The 20446-nt window shown below is 43.0% G+C and overlaps 1 protein-coding gene across 1 annotated transcript in view; it reads left to right on the top strand.

The window, feature by feature from the left end:
- The window catches only part of UTP20 (UTP20 small subunit processome component), a 204108-nt gene that overhangs the window by 133189 nt on the left and 50473 nt on the right, over positions 1-20446 (top strand). Inside the window, exons 33-42 of the mRNA XM_033952529.1 lie at positions 2925-3068; positions 5523-5576; positions 5686-5838; positions 8630-8785; positions 9897-10037; positions 10862-10999; positions 11190-11329; positions 15916-15998; positions 18736-18998; positions 19859-19998. Coding sequence (XP_033808420.1) covers positions 2925-3068; positions 5523-5576; positions 5686-5838; positions 8630-8785; positions 9897-10037; positions 10862-10999; positions 11190-11329; positions 15916-15998; positions 18736-18998; positions 19859-19998 — 1412 coding nt within the window. The remainder of the gene's footprint in view (positions 1-2924; positions 3069-5522; positions 5577-5685; positions 5839-8629; positions 8786-9896; positions 10038-10861; positions 11000-11189; positions 11330-15915; positions 15999-18735; positions 18999-19858; positions 19999-20446) is intronic.

The raw sequence follows: 20446 nt of genomic DNA, 5'->3' as shown, positions 1-20446 counted from the left end.
ATAAATGAAATTAAGTTGTGAGCATTTATACCAGACCTAGAGTGAGAATGAAACAGGGACAGAATTTGTCATCCTGGGACAGACTAAAGGTCCATCAAGCCCTGTATCCTGTTTCCAACTGTGGCCAACCCAGGTCCCAAGTACCTGGCAGAACCCCAATGAGAGCAACATTCCAGAGCTGAGATTGTGATGTCATAATGCCTCATTCCACCAATGCCTAAGAGCCAACCTCAGCAGTGATGTCACAATGGCTTGATTGTCCTAGACTTAAGAACATAAGTGTTTCCATACTGTTGCATTTCAAGTAAATTAGAATGGGCCCGATTTTCAGCCAGCAGGAGGCAGCCTAGATGATTCCCAAGGTCGGCGCTGACTTTGGATATTCAATGCCAGGCTGTTTCTGGTGACTGGCATTGAATATTTGGTTTGGCTGCCAAAAAGGTTAACTGGCCAAGTCATATTCAGCGCTGACCAGTTAAGTTTATAGCAGACAACGATGGAACTGCTATTTACACAGTCCAATTTGGTCACTAAACTTAGCTGCTTAATGCTGAAAATTGATGGTTATTGCACAATATAGCCGGTTAACTTTTAGCTATTATTACTTGTGATACCCCTGTAAGTGTATTGTGTATCACCAAGCAAATAAGTATGTATTCTTTGAACCTTTTCAATTAACTACTTTCCTGTCGCTTTCCCGTTTGGAGAAAAAAAAATTTGTACTTTTTGTTCTCAGCTTTAAGCCTTTATTCTTTAAGCCCGTTACATTAACAAGTTTCAAGTTCAAGTTTTATTAGGATTTTATATACCGCCTATCAAGGTTATCTAAGAAGTTTTACAATCAGGTACTCAAGCATTTTCCATCTCTGTTCCGGTGGGCTCACAATCTAGCTAACGTACCTAGGGCTATTAACGGGTTCTAGAATATATGTATCTTTGTCTTTCTTTATTTCTGTCTGCCTGTGCCGCTGTTTTTCATTCTTTTTGTCTCTCGCTCTGTTTCTTTTTTCTTTGTCTCTCTCCCTCCCCCTCCATTTTCCTGTGCAGCAGCATTTCCCTCCTACCCCACTTCCCTGTGTAGCATTTTCTTCTCCCCCACTTCCCTATGCAGTAGCTACATCAGCATTCCCTCCCCTGTCCATTTTCCTGTGCAGCATTTTTTAATTTTTTTTTTGAGACCATGAGAAGGGAAGGTGGGGTGTTCGAAAAGCAACTAAGGAAACCGGTCAGATTGTGGAAAGGGAGTTTTGGATGGTAGGGTCAGACCGCAGTGGGAGAGTTGGATGGGAGAGTCAACGGGGCTTCAGGTGTGTAGAGAAGGTTTCTTCTGTGTGTTTTTTTGACTGTCACCTTCTGTCTATCTCTTTGGCTACTGACTGTAATTCTTACTTTTGGTCTCTCTGTCTGTGTTTGTTTTGGTGTTTGTCTCTTTGGCTGCTATAAGGGTTTTTTTTTTCTTTGTGTTTCTCTTTCCTTTGTTCTTTTTTTTCCCCCCTGTTTGTCTGTCTCTGCAGTATTTTTTTTTTTTTTTTACTGTTTGTCTCTCCAGTAATTTTCCTTGTCCATTGTCTGTCTGTCTTTGTTTTGTTGTCTGTCTCTTTGAATCTGTATTTGTAGCCCCCTTGTACTTCTGTGTGTGCAACATTGTTATGGCAACCGTCTAACGTGCCTACTATTAACCGGATGTGAGGTGGCATGCAAATGAGGGCAGCGCGGGGAGGAGAGGCAGAGAGTAAAAGTTCCAGGCGGGTCCGGGCCGAGGAATGGCCAGCCCTAGGCGAGGATCGAGGATCGGGCTACCCCTCAGCATAGCCACTGCGCCTTCAGATTGCCGTGGTCTCTGTGTGACCAGGAAGCTGGGGCGGGCGAGGATGGCCTCTTGCCCAGCAGCGCCGCCTCTCTCCATCCCTGCCAGATCCGCAGATCCTTTCTCTTAGGGGTGGTGTGGGCGCTGACCGCCCGCGATCCCTCTCGACTTGCCCAGCAGCGCCGCCTCTCTCCATCCCCGCAGATCCGATCTCTTCGGGGTGGTGGGGGCACTGACCGCCCGCGATCCCTCTCGACTTGCAGAGGTGGTGGGGGCGCTGATGGGCTGCGCATGCGCACTCTAGCCTAGCGCGACAGATCAGATCTCAGGGAACACGAGCGAGAGTGCGCATGCGCGGCTAGCATTTTATTATTATAGATTGTACATTTTCTCTGTTTTCCTGCTAAATCCCATTAAATCTTGGAACTTAGTTGAGGACTTGAGTAAAGTTAAACCTATATTATTGATATTCTTACTACTAGTTGCTTTGTTAAAGTGATTGAATCATGTACCTGGGCTTAATTTCTTTCTGTACAAGTTGTAATGCTTGATATTTAATTTGAAATTTATAAATAAATAAAAAACAAAAAGAAAATCTTTTAGCTATTAACCTTGTATATTCAGCAGAGAAAACCAGTTATCTCATGCTAAATATTGGCATTTAACCAGTCAGTGCCATTTCTGGCCGGTTAAATAGTGCTGATATGTCCTGAAAGAAATCCGCCATGGATACGTGCTTGTAGGAGACTCATTGCTTTTACTGGAACCAACTTCCGAAATGTATTTTATTATTCTGCAAAACGGGAAGATGTACTTTTGTGCTTTTCTGTAATTGCTGGTAAATCTATAACCAGTTTTTGGCTCTTGGTTCCCAACCCTGTCCTGGAGCAGATTTGCATGCCTGCCACTTCCATTATATGCAAACCTCTCTCATGCATATTCATTAGGGCTAGCCTGAAAACCCAAATGGCCTGGTGGTCTTCCAGGACAGGGTTGTGAACTTAGTAGCTGGTATAGATAAGAAGACTGGATAGGCCAAACAGCCTTTATCTGCTGTCATTTTCTTTGTTTCTATGCTTTCTAAACTTCTAAAGCTAAGGATATTTGGTTTTTGCAGGATACAGAGATTGATATTTTGGAGACTGTGCAGAATCTGTTAAGGCGCTGTTTGCATCCCACAGTCTTTCTTAAACCTTTGGGCAAACTTTTCTCTGTGGTTCAGAACAAGCTTTCTCGACAGACTCTTTGTGCAACTTTCCAGGTAATCCCAAAATTTTTTTTAAAAACCAAATTGTGTGCTTGTGTAGCAATGCTGAAAGGTTTAGGTGCTCCTGATGATCGGATATGATATGATGCCAAGTGAGTAAAGGAATGAAAACATCAGGAATGACATGATCCAGATGTATTATGACTGCTGCTCTTTGGTCTTCAGAAGAGTTATCTTGTGTGCCTCAGTGAAGTTCTTATTCAGGAGAATGTGAAGTTTATTTCTTTTTCTTCCTCCCAGACCAGTCCAGAACACACAGATTATGCTCACTAATCGGCAGATGGGGATAGAGCTGAGAGCTGTGCCCTATATAAATTACTTGCAGGCACAGCTTCCCAGTACCCTCTGTACAGGATGTTTGTCGCCATCTTCTGGAGACAGAGTTATTCTGGCCGTCCTTAATTTATTCCGTTGGCAGCCAGATATCACACAAACTTAATTTGTTAGTGGTTCAAACAGTTGAAAAGTGTGACAAATATGGAGGGAAACCCGGTCTAGTCAATTATAATCAATAAAGATCTGAAGAATGTAAGGTTAGTGGAGATTGCATAGGATTAACACCAATTCACAGCAAGCAAAATTATAGCCAGAGAGCAAGCTAAAATTTAAGAGTGAAATTGGTGCTGGGTTTCAAGAGAAATGAAGAGTTTGAACTAGCAATGGATGTGAGGATCTAAACTAAACTAAACCTTAAGTTTGTATACCGCATCATCTCCACAGAAGTAGAGCTCGGCTTACAGTAATTGGTATAGAAAGAAACTACAATGAAGAATAGAAGGACTTAGAAAGAGAGGATGGAGGATGCTCAGGAATAATGATGGCATTTATTTTTAGTAAACCTTAAACATTTACATTTTATGCAAAGTATCATGGAATTTTACAGTCTGGTCTTTCTGGGTTATTTTATCTACAGTATAAGGAAAGGTTAGAAGAGTCTTTTTTTTTCAGCTAGCCTGAATAGTTACAAAGTATTGACGCTTTTCAGCATGCATTTCAAAGAGAAACTGAGTCATTTTTCTACGTTGCATGCAAATGTTATAAAAAGAGGAAATTGTTAGGCAAGGCCAGTCCAAAAATATTGATTCATTTTAACACAGGTAGACTTCTCTGTCACTGGGTTATGTTTTTAAAGTATTATGGTACAGAAATATCAAGTACAGTAAAACCTTGGATTGCAAGTAACTTGGTTTGCAAGAGTTTTGCAAGACAAGCAAAACATTTTATTAAATTTTAATTTGATATACAAGCAATGTCTTGCAATACAAGTACACACCATCATCGAGCTGATGGTTCTTTCTCTGACATTGCAAGAGTGTAGTAACTGTTCTAAACAAGCAAAGTCTTGCAATACGAGTACATAACAGTATACATGCATCACATCATCACAACTAAGCTGACGGTTCTTCTCTCTGATGCTGCGGGAGTGTGGTGTCTGTTCTAAATGAGGTCTTGCAATACAAGTACGTACAGTATTTTGTATTAAAGTTTTTGGGTTGTGGAACGAATCGTCTGAGTTTCCATGATTTCCTGTGATATACGAGTGCTTTGGATTACAAGCATGCTTCTGGAACGAATTATGCTCGCAAACCAAAATTTTACTGTAGATGTTTTTGTCCAGCTTAATATATGTTGTCTCTAATAATGTGGTCAGTTTTTTTCATGGCTAGAAATAAAAGTTTGTCTATTGAAAAAAAATCTGCAGATTCTTGGATATGGTGATTTGTGATCTGACAAAATTTTCCAAGTCCACAAACAAAATGCAGTTAAGTGTAATGCAGAGAAGTATGAAAGTTAAGGAAAATGCACAATTTTCATTCTTAGTCTGCCTCATTTTAGCTGCATACTTTGAACCAAGGGAATGGGTCTTGTATATCGCCTTTTTGTGGTTGTTTATTGTGAGCTTCTGTATCACTACTAATGACTGGGAAGTCAGTTAAGAGCCTCTGCAAAGGCACCACAATACATGAGCTTCTGTAAAGGTGTTACCATAAGTTTCAAGTTTATTCATTTTTGATATCCCACAAATCGTGGAACAGCTAAGCAGCTTACATTAAGGAGTTGTGGTTATACTTTCAAAGCGGTTACATATAGAGAGGTACTTATATTGTACTCGGGGCGATGGGGTATTAAGTGACTTGCTCCGGGTCCCAAGGAGCAGTGCTAGGATTGGATCCCACAACCTCAGGGTGCTGAGCCAACAGCTCTTCCCATGGTTGAAAGTAGACAAGCATGAAAAAGGTGAAATTCATAATGTAAGTGTCAAATGAAACCTACTAGTAGGGTAATAGGCTTCACCGGTTTAACTCTTAATCTCACCACCATGGTTAGGGATGGCTTTAGCAATCCAGCCTTTACAGATGTCAGTTTGTTTTTTTATAATGATGTGTTGAAGGTCAGCATATATCAGTTAATGTCACTTTTAATTTTTTATTTTTTTGCCCCACCTAGGTCTTATCAGATTTGGAAAGTGGCTTAAAATACATTACAGAGGTGGTTATTGAGGTATGCATTAATAAGCACTCTTCCTTTCCTACGCATTTCTTTTAGCTTTGATAAGCTCACCACAATGTTAAGGCAGCCATGGTCTACATGTCTCCTTTTGTGTTTTCAGGTGAATGCCTTTGACTGCAGACACCTGGATGACATCGACTTTGACCTTCGCTTGACTTCTTTCCAAAGAGCCGCTTCCCATATTAAAGAGATGAAGAGTTTGGACATTAACTTCCTGATCCCAATTATGTACAATTGTTTTTATACCATAGAGGTCAGTTGATCTGGCAAATCCACGGGTGGTAGCCTGTTGGCAGAGAATATTTGACATATAAATTGTACAAATGTGAATTTGTTTTGAAACAAAAAAGAAACCTAGAGCACAAAAGGCTTGTTTTGTTTCAAAATGCAATGAAAAAGGCTACACCGAAATTCCCCCCCCCCCTTTTACAAAACCGTAATGTGGTTTTTAGCACGGCCGCAGCAGTAACAGCTCCGACGCTCATAGGAATGAGCGTCGGCGCTGTTACCGCCGTGGCCGGTGCTAAAAACCATGCTGCGGTTTTGTAAAAAGGGGGGATTATGCTTTTACTTTCTAGTGCACGCTATTATGAAAACTGAAATTTAAATTTTAAAAAAACAAACAAATAACCACTCAAAGTGAAATGAGCCCAAACTAAACTAAAACTTATCTTTCTATACCGGGTCTTAAGCCAGAAAGGAGCTCAAATAAGTCAGAAAATATTAATATGACTGATTTCCGAATTGTTTGGCAAATAATATAGTTTTAAAGATTTACGAAAGAGTTGAAAAGGACCAGGACCCCTTAAAATAAGAGGAAGTTCGTTCCATAGTTGAGAAAATTTGAAAACCAAGGATTGACTGAAATTCTTGACTCCTTTGAAGAAAGGGAGGGAGAGTTTGAATTGTTGGCTGCCTCTTGCATAGGAAAATCTATAATAAAGGGACAAGAGGGATGAAGATACCATATACACTTCCCCCTCCCCATTCGCGGTTTCGGCAATCGCGATTTCACATATTTGTGATTTTTTGAGGAGGGGGAAAAAAAGAAAAAAAAACCCCATAGTTTGCCTTCCCCCCGGCATCCCGGGCTCACCTGGTGGTTTAGCGGGCTTTTGGGGCACGATCTTCCTACGCTCCTGCCCCGTGTAGATCGCCAATAGGAAATGGCTGTGGGGAGTTCCCGTCGTAGTACAGTATCTAAATAAAGCTAGGTGGGGGGATTTTTCTTTTCTTTCCAAGGATAACTGCTGAATCTTGTCACATCTGGGAGTGTGTGGCGCAGGGGTTAGAGCTACAGCCTCAGCACCCTGAGGTTGTGGGTTCAAATCCCTCGCTGCTTCTTGTGACCCTGGGCAAATCGCTTAATCCCTTCATTGCCCCAGGTACACTAGATAGAGTTTGAGCCCACCGGGACAGAGAGGGAAATATGATAAAATACCTGAATGTAAACCACTTCGGATATAAGTGGTATATAAATAATAAAATAAATAAATGTCCTGATGGGAGTTTCAGCTGAACTCTAGAACAGTGATTTTCATTTAGACCGTTAAGTCCTCCCATTACCCCCAGACCAGCCAGTCTAGTTTTCAGGATATCCATAAGAAATACATTTGCTTGTGCTGCCTCTGTTATATGCAAATGTATTTCAAACAATCATTGTGGACATCCTGAGAAGAAGATTGGCTGGAGTACTACTTATCGAACATTCCGTGGCTGTGGCTACAGAAAGCGCACGACCCCCAAAAGGTGCAAGCTGTTGATCCCTCTATGGCACAGGTGTCAAACTCGAGGCCCGCCTGGCCGTTTTATGCGGCCCGCATTGCAATGCAGCATTTTCATTGCCGCCCCCAGTGTTATCTTCTGGTCGGTTCCCTCCTCCTCACTGCCGCAGTGTGCACAAAGCCGCGAGTAGTGGTTCCTACACGCGTCTTGCGCCTGAACTGGAAGCCTTCTCTCTGATGTCGCAACGTCAGAGGGAATGCTTCCAGATGAGGTGTGCAATGCGCGAGGAGCTGTCGCCCGCGGTTTTGTGCACAATGCGGCCACATAAAACGGCCAGGCGGTAGCCAGCCAGAAGGTAAGACATCCGCCAGAGGGAGGCACCTAGTTGAGGCACAGCATGGAGGGAGGGAGACAACAAAGGAAGGGGGAATGATTTTATTTTCAATTTAGTGACTGAATTGTGTCAATTTTGAGAATTTTCATCGGCTGTCTATATTTTGCACTGTTCAGGAAGAAATGCATTTGTGTCTTTTTCTCTGGGGTTGTACTGCATGCAGAGTCTTGAATCTTAGGGTTTTGTTTGTATATATTAGCACTTTTAGTTTGTGGTCCTGTATTTGCATATCTGTGTTCTGGTAGGAATGAATGTTGAGAAGCATAGAGTATGCTTTGTGTAGTTTAATTTTGTGGTTAACCATAATGTGTTGTTAATAAGATTATATTGTGTGTGTGTATATGGAAAAAATGGTGTTACAATTAGTACTATTAGGGGGGCGGGGTCTGGGGGTGGAGATTGGGCAGGTCTAACCTGCTACTTAGCCTGTGTTTTGGATTTCGGCCCATTAATGTGACTGAGTTTGACACCCCTGCTCTATGGATAGCTTTCCCAGGTTGAGACCCCAAATATGGATTTAATGAGTTTTGGGGTTCATGATACAAAGTTTAGGAAGCTCTGGGTAGACAATACTTAAGGACCAGGTTGAGAGCCACTGCCCTAGGGCTGGGCAACAGAAACTGCCTTTTGGTTGCAACTGAAATTGACTGCTATGGCCCCTGATTACCACTAAGGTTCTATAGCCCTCCCCCTCCCCCCTCGCCAAACAGAAGCCTCCTCTGCCTCCCATACACTCACAGGCTCCTCAGACCTCCCTTGCAATCTCTGGGACCTAGTGGTATAATCAGGAAAGAGATCTCCAGTTGCTCCTGCCCATGCCAGTTCCAATCTCAAAATGGTTGTCGCAACCTCATTTATATGTGCTCGAGAATGACCTTATAAAAATGATTCCCCTTTTATGTAACCTGGCTGTTTTCCTTTTCAGCTGGGGGAAATGTCATTGAGCGATAGTGCCTGTCTTTGCTTGATGAGTATAATCAATCGGTTGGCGACTGTAGACTGCACAGAGGATGAATTCAAGGAGATAATCCAGCGCATATTATTGGAGTCTCTGAAAAAAGGACTAAAGAGCAAGACCGAAGTAAGTGTCCCTCAGAGGAGGAGGAGATCCCAAAACCATAAAAGTTGAGTCTGTACATTTCAAGTCTTATTTGTTTAAAATCTGGAACATCAAGCAGTGCCTGATTATATGACCGTAGAGGGCATCCTGGCACAAGAACCTTTAAGGTTATAGCTAGAGAATGACACGGGGACAAATTTTTTTTCACCTTTTACATCTTTACCTTCCCCCTCCTAATGTTTTTTCCCTCGTTTATGGTTTTCTATACCCTGGAAAATACTGAATTGTAATTCTGCCCTTTCTTGCCTAATGTTTCGGTCGGTCTGTATGTCTGTTGGTTCTAACTATTGTTTTAAAAATAACTTTTCTTTTTTTTTTAAAAAACAAAAACATTATGTTTAAATAAATGTTATCTTTTTATGCTGTAACTCGCTTAGTAAAAATTAAGTTAAGCGATTCATCAAATTAAAATAAAACTTGAAAAAACTTTTCCCCCTCCCCACAGGTGAGTTCTTTTCCTGTCCCTGCCCCATTCTTGCAAGCTCTGTCCTTATCTGCACAAGCCTCAAACACTTTAAAATCATAAGTGTTCGAGGCAACCAGCAGCTAAAATAACAAGGATTCATAGAGCTAACACTATCTGAACAAGTGTCACTTTACTTAAGCAGTGCCCAAGGAGGATTTAGGTAGGCTAATTGAGTTGGGATAGAGCCTTGACATTCCCTGCCAAGACTGGAACGTTCTGCCAGATTCTGAGGTCATTCTTTATGGGGTGTTTCTGAAGGACCAGTTGGTGGCCCAAAGCAATGGCTGGACTGCCTGCAGGATTCAGATTAAGGCTTGGACAAGACTTATTTTGAACTAAGAGAGTTGGCAAGCATTAGAAGACGACCTTTAGGCCAGTTCAAGAGATAGAGGCTCTTTTGAGGGAAAATAAAAGTTCTAGGCCACCTGAAGAAACTTTCACTATAGTATCCGTCCATTATCTGTAGGAGATAAACAGAATTTCAGGAATGGGTAATTGTACAAGGAAATTCATTGTGAAAAGATTTTTATTTCTTCATTTACAGGTGACACGTGATCTGTGATTTTCTTCTTTTCACAAATCATCTTTGTCTTTTTGTGGTTTTAGAGTGTTCAGCAGGACTACACAACATTACTTTCTTGCTTGATTCGGACCTACCCTACTCACCCAGAGTTTCAGGATTTGGTTCCTCTCACAGATTACAATGATCCAGAGATGGATTTCTTTGAGAACATGAAACACATCCAGGTATGGTGGTTTTGCTGTAAAAACATAGCTTATAGTGCAGGTGTATCTGTCCTTATATATCTCCAGTGTCGCACAGTGAACATAAGAATTGCCGCTGCTGGGTCAGACCAGTGGTTCATCGTGCCCACCTGTCCGCTCACACAGAGGTCCTTAAGTCAAAGACCAGTACCCTACTTGAGTCTAGCCTTATCTGTGTACGTTCTTGTTCAACAGGAACTTGTCTAACCTTATCTTGAATCCCTGGAGGGTGCTTTCCCCTATAACAGCCTCCAGAAGAACGTTCCAGATTTCTACTACTCTCTGTGAAGAAGAACTTCCTTACGTTTGTACAGAATCTATCCCCTTTTAACTTTAGAGAATGCCCTCTTGTTGTCTCTACCTTGGAGAGGGTGAACAATCTCTCTTTCTCTACTAAGTCTATTCCCTTCATTATCTTGAAGGTTTCGATCATGTCCTTTCTCAGTCTTCTCTTTTCAAGGGAGAAGAGGCCCAGTTTCTCTAGCCTCTCACTGTATGGCAACTCTTCCAGTCCCTTAACCACCCTGAGGTTGTGGGTTCAAACCCATGCTGCTCCTTGTGACCCTGGGAAAGTTACCTAATTCCCCATTGCCCCAGATACATTAGTGACTAGTGGTATGGCTGGCCCCATTTTTTGCTATTTGTATTCCTCATTGCTAGGCAGCATCTGATCACCCATTAATAACTTATCCTGAGCTTTCAAGCCACTGTTTCTCTCCAAAGAGGCACATCAGCATGCAGTGTGCCTTTAACAAAAGTTTTTAAAATCAGAATCGAGCAAATATCAACCCTTAAATTTTCTTTAGATCCACAGACGAGCCCGAGCCTTGAGGAAGCTGGCAAATCACCTTACTGAAGCAAAAGTTTCACTTTCCTCCAAGTCTCTGCAGAATTACATCATGCCTTATGCAACCACTGCACTTTTTGATGAGAAAATGCTTAAGGTGAGCTCATGTTATCAATACTTCTGTTAAAGATACCTGTTGCACCAGGAAAATTTGCACTGAAAATAATGAGAAAAATAATATGCAATTGAGAAGCCCATAGCTTTGTTTAAACCTAAGGAAACATTGCCTGTTTGGTCAACATTACTATGTGTTACTACAAGAAAAATTATTTTATCTCTTTCTGTAGCATGAAAACATGATAAACGCATCGGTGGAGATGGTGGGTGCCTTGTGCAAGCACCTGGCTTGGTCAGCCTATATGTATCATTTAAAGCATCTTATACATGTTTTGCAAACTGGACAGATCAGCCAAAAGTTGGGAGTAAGGTACAGTACCTTATTTGTTTTTCTTTTTTTATTTTCATTAAAAAAAGGTGGATTTGTGTTTGTATTTTAGATTTTCCTTGCATTTTCAAATGGTTTAGTCAAATAAATTCACCCAATTGAAACTGTGCTCCCAAGTGGTATCTAGATACAAAAAATAGGTGTTCTCTTAGGCTTCCGCAGACAGAGTCATGATGCAGTTGTCTGCATCTGGGAAGATAGAAATGACGTTTCAGCCATCAAGCTGTGGCTTTCTTTAGGGTATGCTGTGAGGATCCCCTAGCCCACAGGTGTCAAACACAAGGCCCGCCTCGCAGTTTTATGCGATGCGGCGTTTTCATTTGCCACACCTTCTGGCTGGCTCCCTCCTCCTCATTTCCGCAGTGCGCTCAAAGCTGCAGACAGTGGTTCCTCACGCATCCCAGGCCTCATCCGGAAGCCTTCCCTCTGACGTTGCGACGTCGGAGAGAAGGCTTCCGGGTCAGGCGCAGGACATGCTTAGGAGCCGCCGCCTGCTGCTTTGAGCACACTGCAGAAATGAGGAGGAAGGAGCCGGCCCGAAGATTTACTGCTTGAAAGCTATGGAAGTACTTTCCAGAACAGGACAACAATCTGTCAAAGCCTGAATGGGAATGAGAGCTTCTGGCTAACCTGATCACCTTTAGACATACAGTACTCTCAGAACTTACTTCATCTCCCAAAGCTGTATTGACACAGAAGACATAAGAGCACAGGTACTTGGGGAAGACCCTCATTCTTCCAATGAAGCCCCTCCCCCTTTCCCCCAGGTTTGAACACGTGGAACATAAATGGCTACTAGGATTTCACTACTCATAGCCTAATCATAAGAATTGCCACTGCTGGGTCAGACCACTGGTCCATCGTGCCCAGCAGTCTGCTCACGTGGCGGCCCTCTGGTCAAAGACCAGTGCCCTAACTGAGACTAGCCCTACCTGCGGACGTTCCTGATTAAAGAGCTGAGAAAGCATGTGTGTAGTTGTGATGGAAGACAGATTCTAATGAAGTGCAGAAAAGATTATGGCAAGCCTGCACCTGTGTAGTTTAATTTTGTGGTGTTAATAAGATTATATTGTGTGTATATTGAAAAATGAATGGAAAAAAATGATGTTACAATTAGTACTATTATGGGGGCGGGGTCTGGCCAGCGACTTAGCCTGTGTTTTAGATTTCGGCCCCTTAATGTGATTGAGCTTGACACGCCTGCTGTAGCCAAACCTCACAGCATACATACCCTGAAGAAAGCCACAGCATGATGGCTGAAACATTGGTTCTACCTACCCAGAGGTAGCGAGACCCAGACAACTGCAACAATCACAAAAAAATAGGTATTCTCAGAGGTGTGAGATAAACGTAATATTCTCACCACAAACGTGATAGTCTCACACATAAATATGTGTGTAATATTCTCGAAATAAAGTCAATAAGAACCAAAGAGAAGAACTTGAATTGGCAGCTTTAAAGTCGTCTGGGGTTCATCATAATTAATAACACCGCCATATCCAAATAAGTCATTATTGTTGAATCATTATTATTAGGATTTTAGCAAAAAGTTAGACTATTCAGTAATTACTTGAGTAGCATGGTATGGTCGGTAATGGGGACGGTGAAAGCTATGATGGTCCCCTTATGAACCCCGGTTTGGTGCTATCACTAAATCACGGGGTGTAGGGTCGGAGCATTTCACAATATCACATGGAGTAGTAATTATATAATAGTGCTTAGCACTGTAGTTCGTTTAAGAGCTGTGATCATTTAATAGTTTAATATTCTCGCTAACATAAATTTTCCAGCATACACATACAGTTTATCCCATGTAGTTACCGTGTACAAATAACTTTTCTGTGTGTATGTAGCTATGGATGTCCTAAGTAGCTGGTTTTAAAAACCATCTAAAATTTGTAACCACCTATATATCTCAGCTAAACCACTACCTCATTATCTTCAGATTCATAATTGAGTCATTTGCATTGCACTAGGCTACCTAGACAGTGAGAAGATTTTTTATGCCACTAAGGTTCCCTAAACCCCCCACCCACACAAAAAAAAAAAATACTATCATTGATAGGTGGCGTTCTGAGGCTTTTTTCTCCGCCATATGTTATTCTGAAGTAACTATAATGAAATGTTTGTGATTCAGTATTCTGAATAGAGTTTACATAATGCATGATTTTTGTTTCAAGTTTCAATAAGCAGTAGTATTTGGGGAGGGGGGAGTTGTGATATTTCCAGTTTTTCTGCTATCCTGGGTGATAGATATTAAGATAATTAAATAAGTTATGACATTTCTGTTGCAGTTCCACCCACCTTTGAAATGTGCTCTGTGTTAGATATGCCCGTATTTACAGGGTAGTACTCAGACTAGTGCTGCCCAATTTCCGATTCAAATCGATTCACTTCGGGTGAATCGATTCAACTTGATTCCTTTTTTAAAAAAATCAGCCTTCCGATTCAGTGACCGATCCTCCTCCCCGTGCCTTCCTAAAGCAGGAGCAGCACGCTGCCTCATGCTGGCTGTCCACTGCCGCTGCCGCTCCTGCTTTAGGGGGCGAGAGGGACGGTCATGTTCCCCCAGCTTCTCCCCTGGCCTCCCACTCTTACCTTAACATAATACGGCAGCCTGTAGTGAGGATCACCAGTGCTGTAGCAATCCTTGCAGGCTGCCGACATCCTCAGCGGCACATTTCCTCTGCCGCAGTCCCGCCCCTCCTCTGATGTCAGGGGCAGGATCGCGGCAGAGGGAACATGCTGCTGAGGACAACAGCAACCTGCAAGGATCGCTACAGCACCAGCAATCCTCTCTGCAGGCTGCCGTATTATCTTAAGGTAAGAGCGGGAGGCCAGGGGGGAAGCTGAGGGAACATGCAGGCCTTCGGGGGAGCAGGCCTTCAGGGGAAGCTGGGGGAACATGCAGGCCTTCGGTGGGGGCAGACCTTCAGGGGAGGGGGGCCCTGGTGTAGAAGTACATGGATTGAGGGATGAGGGGGTTCAAAGAGACATGCATATATTGGACTGGGGGAGGAAGGAGGGAGAGGGGAAATAATGATTCTAAAAACAGAGGAGAGGGAGAGAGATGGTGGACAATGGGATTTAGGGAGGGAAGGAACAGAAAGCGAGAGAAATTGGACACAAGGGATGGTGTGGAGGGGGGGGTGGGGGATAGAAATACTGGATAGGAGGGTAGTTGGAAAGAGAGGGAGAGCTGGTGGACCCTGGGGTGGTGGGGAAGGAGAGAGAGATGCTGGATGAAGGGTAGTTGAGAAAAAGAGAGATGGTGGATTTGGGGATGGTGGGATCCATCGCTGCAGCTGCGGGGATGGAGATAAAAAAAGTAAAGATGCCAAACTTCCGGGGGAGAGAAGGGAAACGGAAGGGGAGGACAAAGATGGAAGATGGATGGTTAGCAAGAAGAAAGGAGGAGACCCTGGCAAGCGAATTATCAGAAGACAACCAGAGACTGGGTCCAACATGATTTGAATAATGACCAGACATCAAAAGGTAGAAAAAATAATTTTATTTTGTGTTTTGTGATTACAATATGTCAGATTTGAAATGTGAAGCCTGCCAGAGTTGGTATTAGACCGCAAATGTGAGCTAGGATTTAACAGTGTGGGTAGGAAAGGGCAAAGGGGGTGAAGAGGCTATAAAATAAACCCACCAGGATGTTTGAGAAAAACCACCCAATTGGGCAGGAAAATCGAATCAAATTTTTTTTCCTGAATCGGGCAGCACTAACTCAAACTGAATTTTGGCATAAACGCACATATTTGCTTGTCTTCTAATCAGTAATACATGCAATTAGGGGCCAATTCTATAAAGGCCACCTAAAGTTAGGCACCTTCATCAGCAAGCCTAGCCAATGTAGGTGTCTAACTTAATTGATTAATAGGCTTAATCTGCCCTGATAATTGCTACCTAACCTCATAATTGATTTTAATTGGAATTAATTGACAGGCACCTAATTTGATAGGCTTGGTTCTCTAATATCCAAAGGGTTTGGTTAGGGGCAGATCAGGAGCATGTTTTGGAATTAGGCGCCGTTTTGCATCTAACTTGGGGCTCCTTTTACTAAGGTGCACTAGCGTTCATAGCGCACGCAGGAAATTACCGCGCGCTACGCTTCTAGGGTGTGTGGCAATTTAGCGCGCGCTATTCCACGCTTTAAAGCCCTAAAGCGGCTTAGTAAAAGGAGCCATTAGCGTAGGTCAAGAAAACCCTCACATAAATACGGCGCACCTAAAAATTAGGATGCCTAGTGATACCTAATTCCACCTAGGCAGCGCTAAGCATGATTTTATAGAATGTGCCAGTTTTATAGGAGACATATATAAAATAAGCCCCTTAGTGCACAACTGTTTGGGTCTGTTTTACGGAATTACTCCCCAACAGGAGGAGGACAGGGGAATGAACCCAACTGTGTCTGCAGTATTCCCTAATTTTTGCATGGCCATCCCCAAAAAATCATTCATGTGGGGGAGGAGAAAAGTCGTCAACACTGAATGAAATTCCAGGTGCTAAGAAATGGGGATTTCCTTTTGCAATTTGATTTTGTGTACTTTTTTCTTTTCCAGGTTGTTAGTAACTGTACTAGAAGCTTTCCATTTTGATCACAAGACTCTTAGGAATCAACTAGAAGCAATTCAGAATGGAGAAAGTAGGTATCAAGAATGCAAAACCTCCCAGCATTTCATTGGTAATAAATTCCTGAAAGACAAATTTGCACCCTTTATCACCAGTTTGTTTGATGTAACTAGACAATTTATTATTACAGGAGTGGGGTTGTTCCCAACTTTTAGCAAAAACCATCTGCTTCCCCAGATGTTTGGGGGCGAAATTATCTGTTAAAAGTTCTCTATTTTTCATGGTGGATGGCCCATTTGGGACTGGTTGAGCTTAGGGAAGGAGAGATGCTGATGCTGATAGGTACAGAGAAGGTAAAAATCCCTACAGAACACTCCAAAGAGAGAAACAAAGTGATGCGTAAGGAAGAGCTAGTGGTCCATAATCATGGATCAAGTATAGCCAAAAGCTATGGTCCCTCTAAGTGGAGCTCGTGAGCAACCACTCATACATTTTACATAGGCATCCCCTCCCCTGCAATTCAGTATCTCTATTCTCCCCCTCCCCCCCAACTGTGGTCTGGTATCTTCCCTTCTTTCAAGTCTTCTCCCGCTGGACCAGGTGAGGCACCGGCTCAGGGTTAGTTTTTGGCACTATTGATAAAGGGTGCCAAAATCCCTGTCCAGCATCTATCTTTCTGGAAGTCTGAAGGTAGACCAGACTGGGATTTTGGCACCCTTTATCACCGGCGCCCTAGGCCAGGGTCTCACCTGTGTTTGATTTGGCTATTGATAAAGACACATAGGGCTCCTTTGACCAGATTAGCGCACGCTACCTGAAAAACTACCACCTGCTCAAGAGGAGACGGTAGCGGCTAGCGCGCACGGCATTTTAGTGCGCTATTCCGCGCGTTAAGGCCCTAACGCACCTTTGTAAAAGGAGCCCATAGTTGCATATGTTATCTTATATAAAACAGGTACAACAGAGGCATCTCCTCTGCCTAGGAACCCTCCTGTAAACTTACCTCCACACGGGAAGGCCAATTTTTAAAAACCAAATTTCTGGTGTAAAATGTCTGTTAACTTGTAGTAATTGGGTTGTTTTTTTTTGGGGGGAGAGGGTTTCCAAAATTGCCCACCCTCAGAAGGTGTAAAAATGCATGAGGCATTTCCAAGGGCATGTTTTAGGTTGGAGGAGGAAAATAGCGCACTCAGGGGCCCCAATTCAGTTAGGCGGTGTTTATGGAATTGCATCTAGTGGCACCAAAATTAGACCGATGCTGGTAGGCATCTGAACCTTAGGCGCACTGGACTTATGCCAGGGATTTCTTGGCTTAAATACTGGTGCCTAAGTCCATTTTAGACCCCTGTTCGGAAAACACGCCCAAGATCCAGCCACAATCTGCCCTTAACTATGCCCATTTTCTGGTAGGCGCCTACCACCCAATTAATTTTAATTTAAGCTGATTAAGCCTATTAAATAATTAAGTTAGGCGCCTAGATCGGCTATGTATGCCGATCAAGCCACTTAACCTCCAGTACCATTTATAGAATCTGAGCCAGATTGCATTATCATATCTGTATTTTCCTATAAATTTCTGACCTTGGAAAGTGCTTTATAAAAGAACCCCCTCCCCCTCCCCATGTGACCAGGAATTAAGGAAGTGGACAAAATTTGTGTGGAAGCCATGCATTAGATCCACTAAGAGGACATTACTTAAGAACATAAGAATAGCTTTACTGGGTCAGACCAATGGTCCGTCAAGCCCAGTAGCCCATTCTCACGGTGGCCAATCCAGGTCACTAATACCTGGCCAAAACCCAAGGTGTAGCAATATTCCATGCTACCAAAACAGGGTAAGCAGTGGCTTCCCCCATGTCTTTCTCAATAACAGACTATGGACTTTTCCTCCAGGAACTTGTCCAAACCTTTCTTAAAACCAGCTACGCTATCCACTCTTACCACATCCTCTGGCAACGCGTTCCAGAGCTTAACTATTCTCTGAATGAAAAAAAATTTCCTCCTATTGGTTTTAAGAGTATTTCCTTGTAACTTCATCGAGTGTCCCCCTAGTCTTTGTAATTTTTGACGGAGTGAAAAATTGATCCACTTGTACCCGTTCTACTTCATTCAGGATTTTGTAGACTTCACTCATATCTCCCCTCAGCCGTCTCTTTTCCAAGCTGAAGAGCCCTAACCTCTTTAGTCTTTCTTCATACGAGAGGAGTTCCATCCCCTTTACCATCTTGGTCGCTCTTCTTTGAACCTTTTCTAGCGCCACTATATCTTTCTTGAGATAAGAAGACCAGAATTGAACGCAATACTCCAGATGAGGTCGTACTATGGAGCGATACAGGGGCATTATAACATTCTTAGTCTTGTTAACCATCCCTTTTTTAAATAATTCTCAGCATCCTGTTTCTATAAACCAGTGTCCCGCAAACTGTTTGGAGCAGTGGCACACTAAACCCGGTGTCCCGGCCTGATGGCCTCCGGATGTGCGTGGACGTCAACGCGATGATGTCACGTGCATGCGTAATGTCATCACGTCGATGGTCGATGTGCACACATGCGAGGAGGCCCTCCAGCCGCGACCCTGAACCTGTCACTTTGCCGGTGGCGGATCCCGGAGGAGGGGAGCTGTGGAGAGAGGAGTAGAGATGCTAGATGACTGCCTACAGGACGTGCTTCTCGTCACAAGAGGCATATTCTGAAAGCAGTCATCCGACGCCCTCCTCCACACCTAGAATCTGCACATCTGAAATTTTAAGTTTCACTACTTTCAACGTGTCTCTATTCCTGCATTTATTCAGTATATCTTCTAATTCCAGGCACCATGGAGACCGAGATAGATGTAGAGGATGATACCATGGATTTGGAACAGGAAGGGGAAAAGGAGAAATCCATGGAAACTGAGCTGACCCAACAGGAAGTGGCAGTGTCGGTCAAAGAGTCTGAAAGCAGCCAGAAAATTCCACGGTCCTTATCGTCGCTGCCAAGGAATAAGGAAGAGTTGGAGGATCTGATTCAAAATATTCAACAAACTGTGAAGAATAACATCCTACCCAAGCTGCAGGCATGCCTCACTGCAAAGGTAAAGAGTGGCTGGTCTTGCATTTGTGTTTCAAATGCTTCTCAGCAAACACGGTACTACTCAAAAGGGTCCAGAGAAGAGCGACTAAGATGGTTAAGGAGCTGGAGGAGTTGCCGTACAGTGAAAGATTAGAGAAACTGGGCCTTTTCTCCCTCGAACAGAGAAGATTGAGAGGGGACATGATCGAAACATTCAAGGTACTGAAGGGAATAGACTTAGTAGATAAGGACAGGTTGTTCACCCTCTCCAAGTTAGGGAGAATGAGAGGGCACCCTCTAAAATTGAAAGGGGATAGATTCCATACAAACGTAAGGAAGTTCTTCTTCACCCAGAGAGTGATAGAGAACTGGAACGCCCTCCAGGGATTCAAGACAAAGTTAGACAAGTTCCTGCTGAACCAGAATGTACGCAGATGAGGCTAGTCTCTGTTAGGGCACTGGTCTTTGACCTAAGGGCCGCTGTGGGAGGGGACTGTTGGGCACGATAAACCACTGGTCTGACCCAGCAGCGGCATTTCTTATATTCTTAACTGCTTATTTGCTGCAACATCTGGCCATTCAAAGCATTTGAGTAAAAAGCATGTTTCAGTCAAGAAGACCAGCATGAGAAATCTAGTAGGTATTGAATGAGAATAGGAGCCCACTGGAATTGGAAACCGAAAGGACAGTTAAAAAAAAAATAACAAGGCATTTCAGTTCCCCATTAGAAAACATTTCAAGATTGCAAAATGCTAGAAAATCACCTTGTAAAAATCTAATATAAGAAATGTATGAGGTTTATAAATAAGTTTAAGTAAAAATGTTGCCTTAATGGCGGTAATAGAACAGATCTCCAAATAATGCTTGCTTCTGTTGCCACAGGTGAAGAGGGACGAGGAACACAAACTGGTGAAGTCCAAAGTGGTGAATGAGGAAGAAGTGGTCAGGGTTCCTTTAGCATTTGCTTTGGTTAAATTAATGCAGACTCTCCCACAAGAGGTGATGGAGGCACATTTGCCAAGGTACTATCATTAGTTCAATGTTCAGCAAGGACTTTCTTGAAAGCACGGATGATGTATCTGTGGTAGAGAATGACACAGGGATGGAGACAGCTCTTGGGAAAAGGGGGAAGACAGGGACAGAGCCTGTGGGGACAGGGACAAACTTTGTTCCCATGACATGCTCTAAAAGTTTGAGATTAACTTTCAACAGGCTCTATAATAGTTCTTCAAGTGAGCACTAAGGGAGAAGCAGGATCCATTCACAATTATATCACTATATATAAAATTTAGTGATTTGGAAGTCTTCAGTGTGAGTTGCATAAGTCAGAGAAACTTATCTCATGCAAGAGCATGCCCAGCTCAGCGTGTAAGTTTTTCTTTAAAACCGAGAGTTATTGTTCAAGCAGCAATTTGGAGGTTCCTGACGAAGGGATGGTCCTGAAATTGAGCTCAGTAGAACTGGCAGCTG

The sequence above is a fragment of the Geotrypetes seraphini genome, chromosome 7 (assembly GCF_902459505.1).
Source record: "Geotrypetes seraphini chromosome 7, aGeoSer1.1, whole genome shotgun sequence".
Classification (NCBI taxonomy): domain Eukaryota; kingdom Metazoa; phylum Chordata; class Amphibia; order Gymnophiona; family Dermophiidae; genus Geotrypetes; species Geotrypetes seraphini.
The sequence above is the reverse complement of the archived record's forward strand: the minus strand, read 5'-3'. Positions and strand labels throughout refer to the sequence as shown.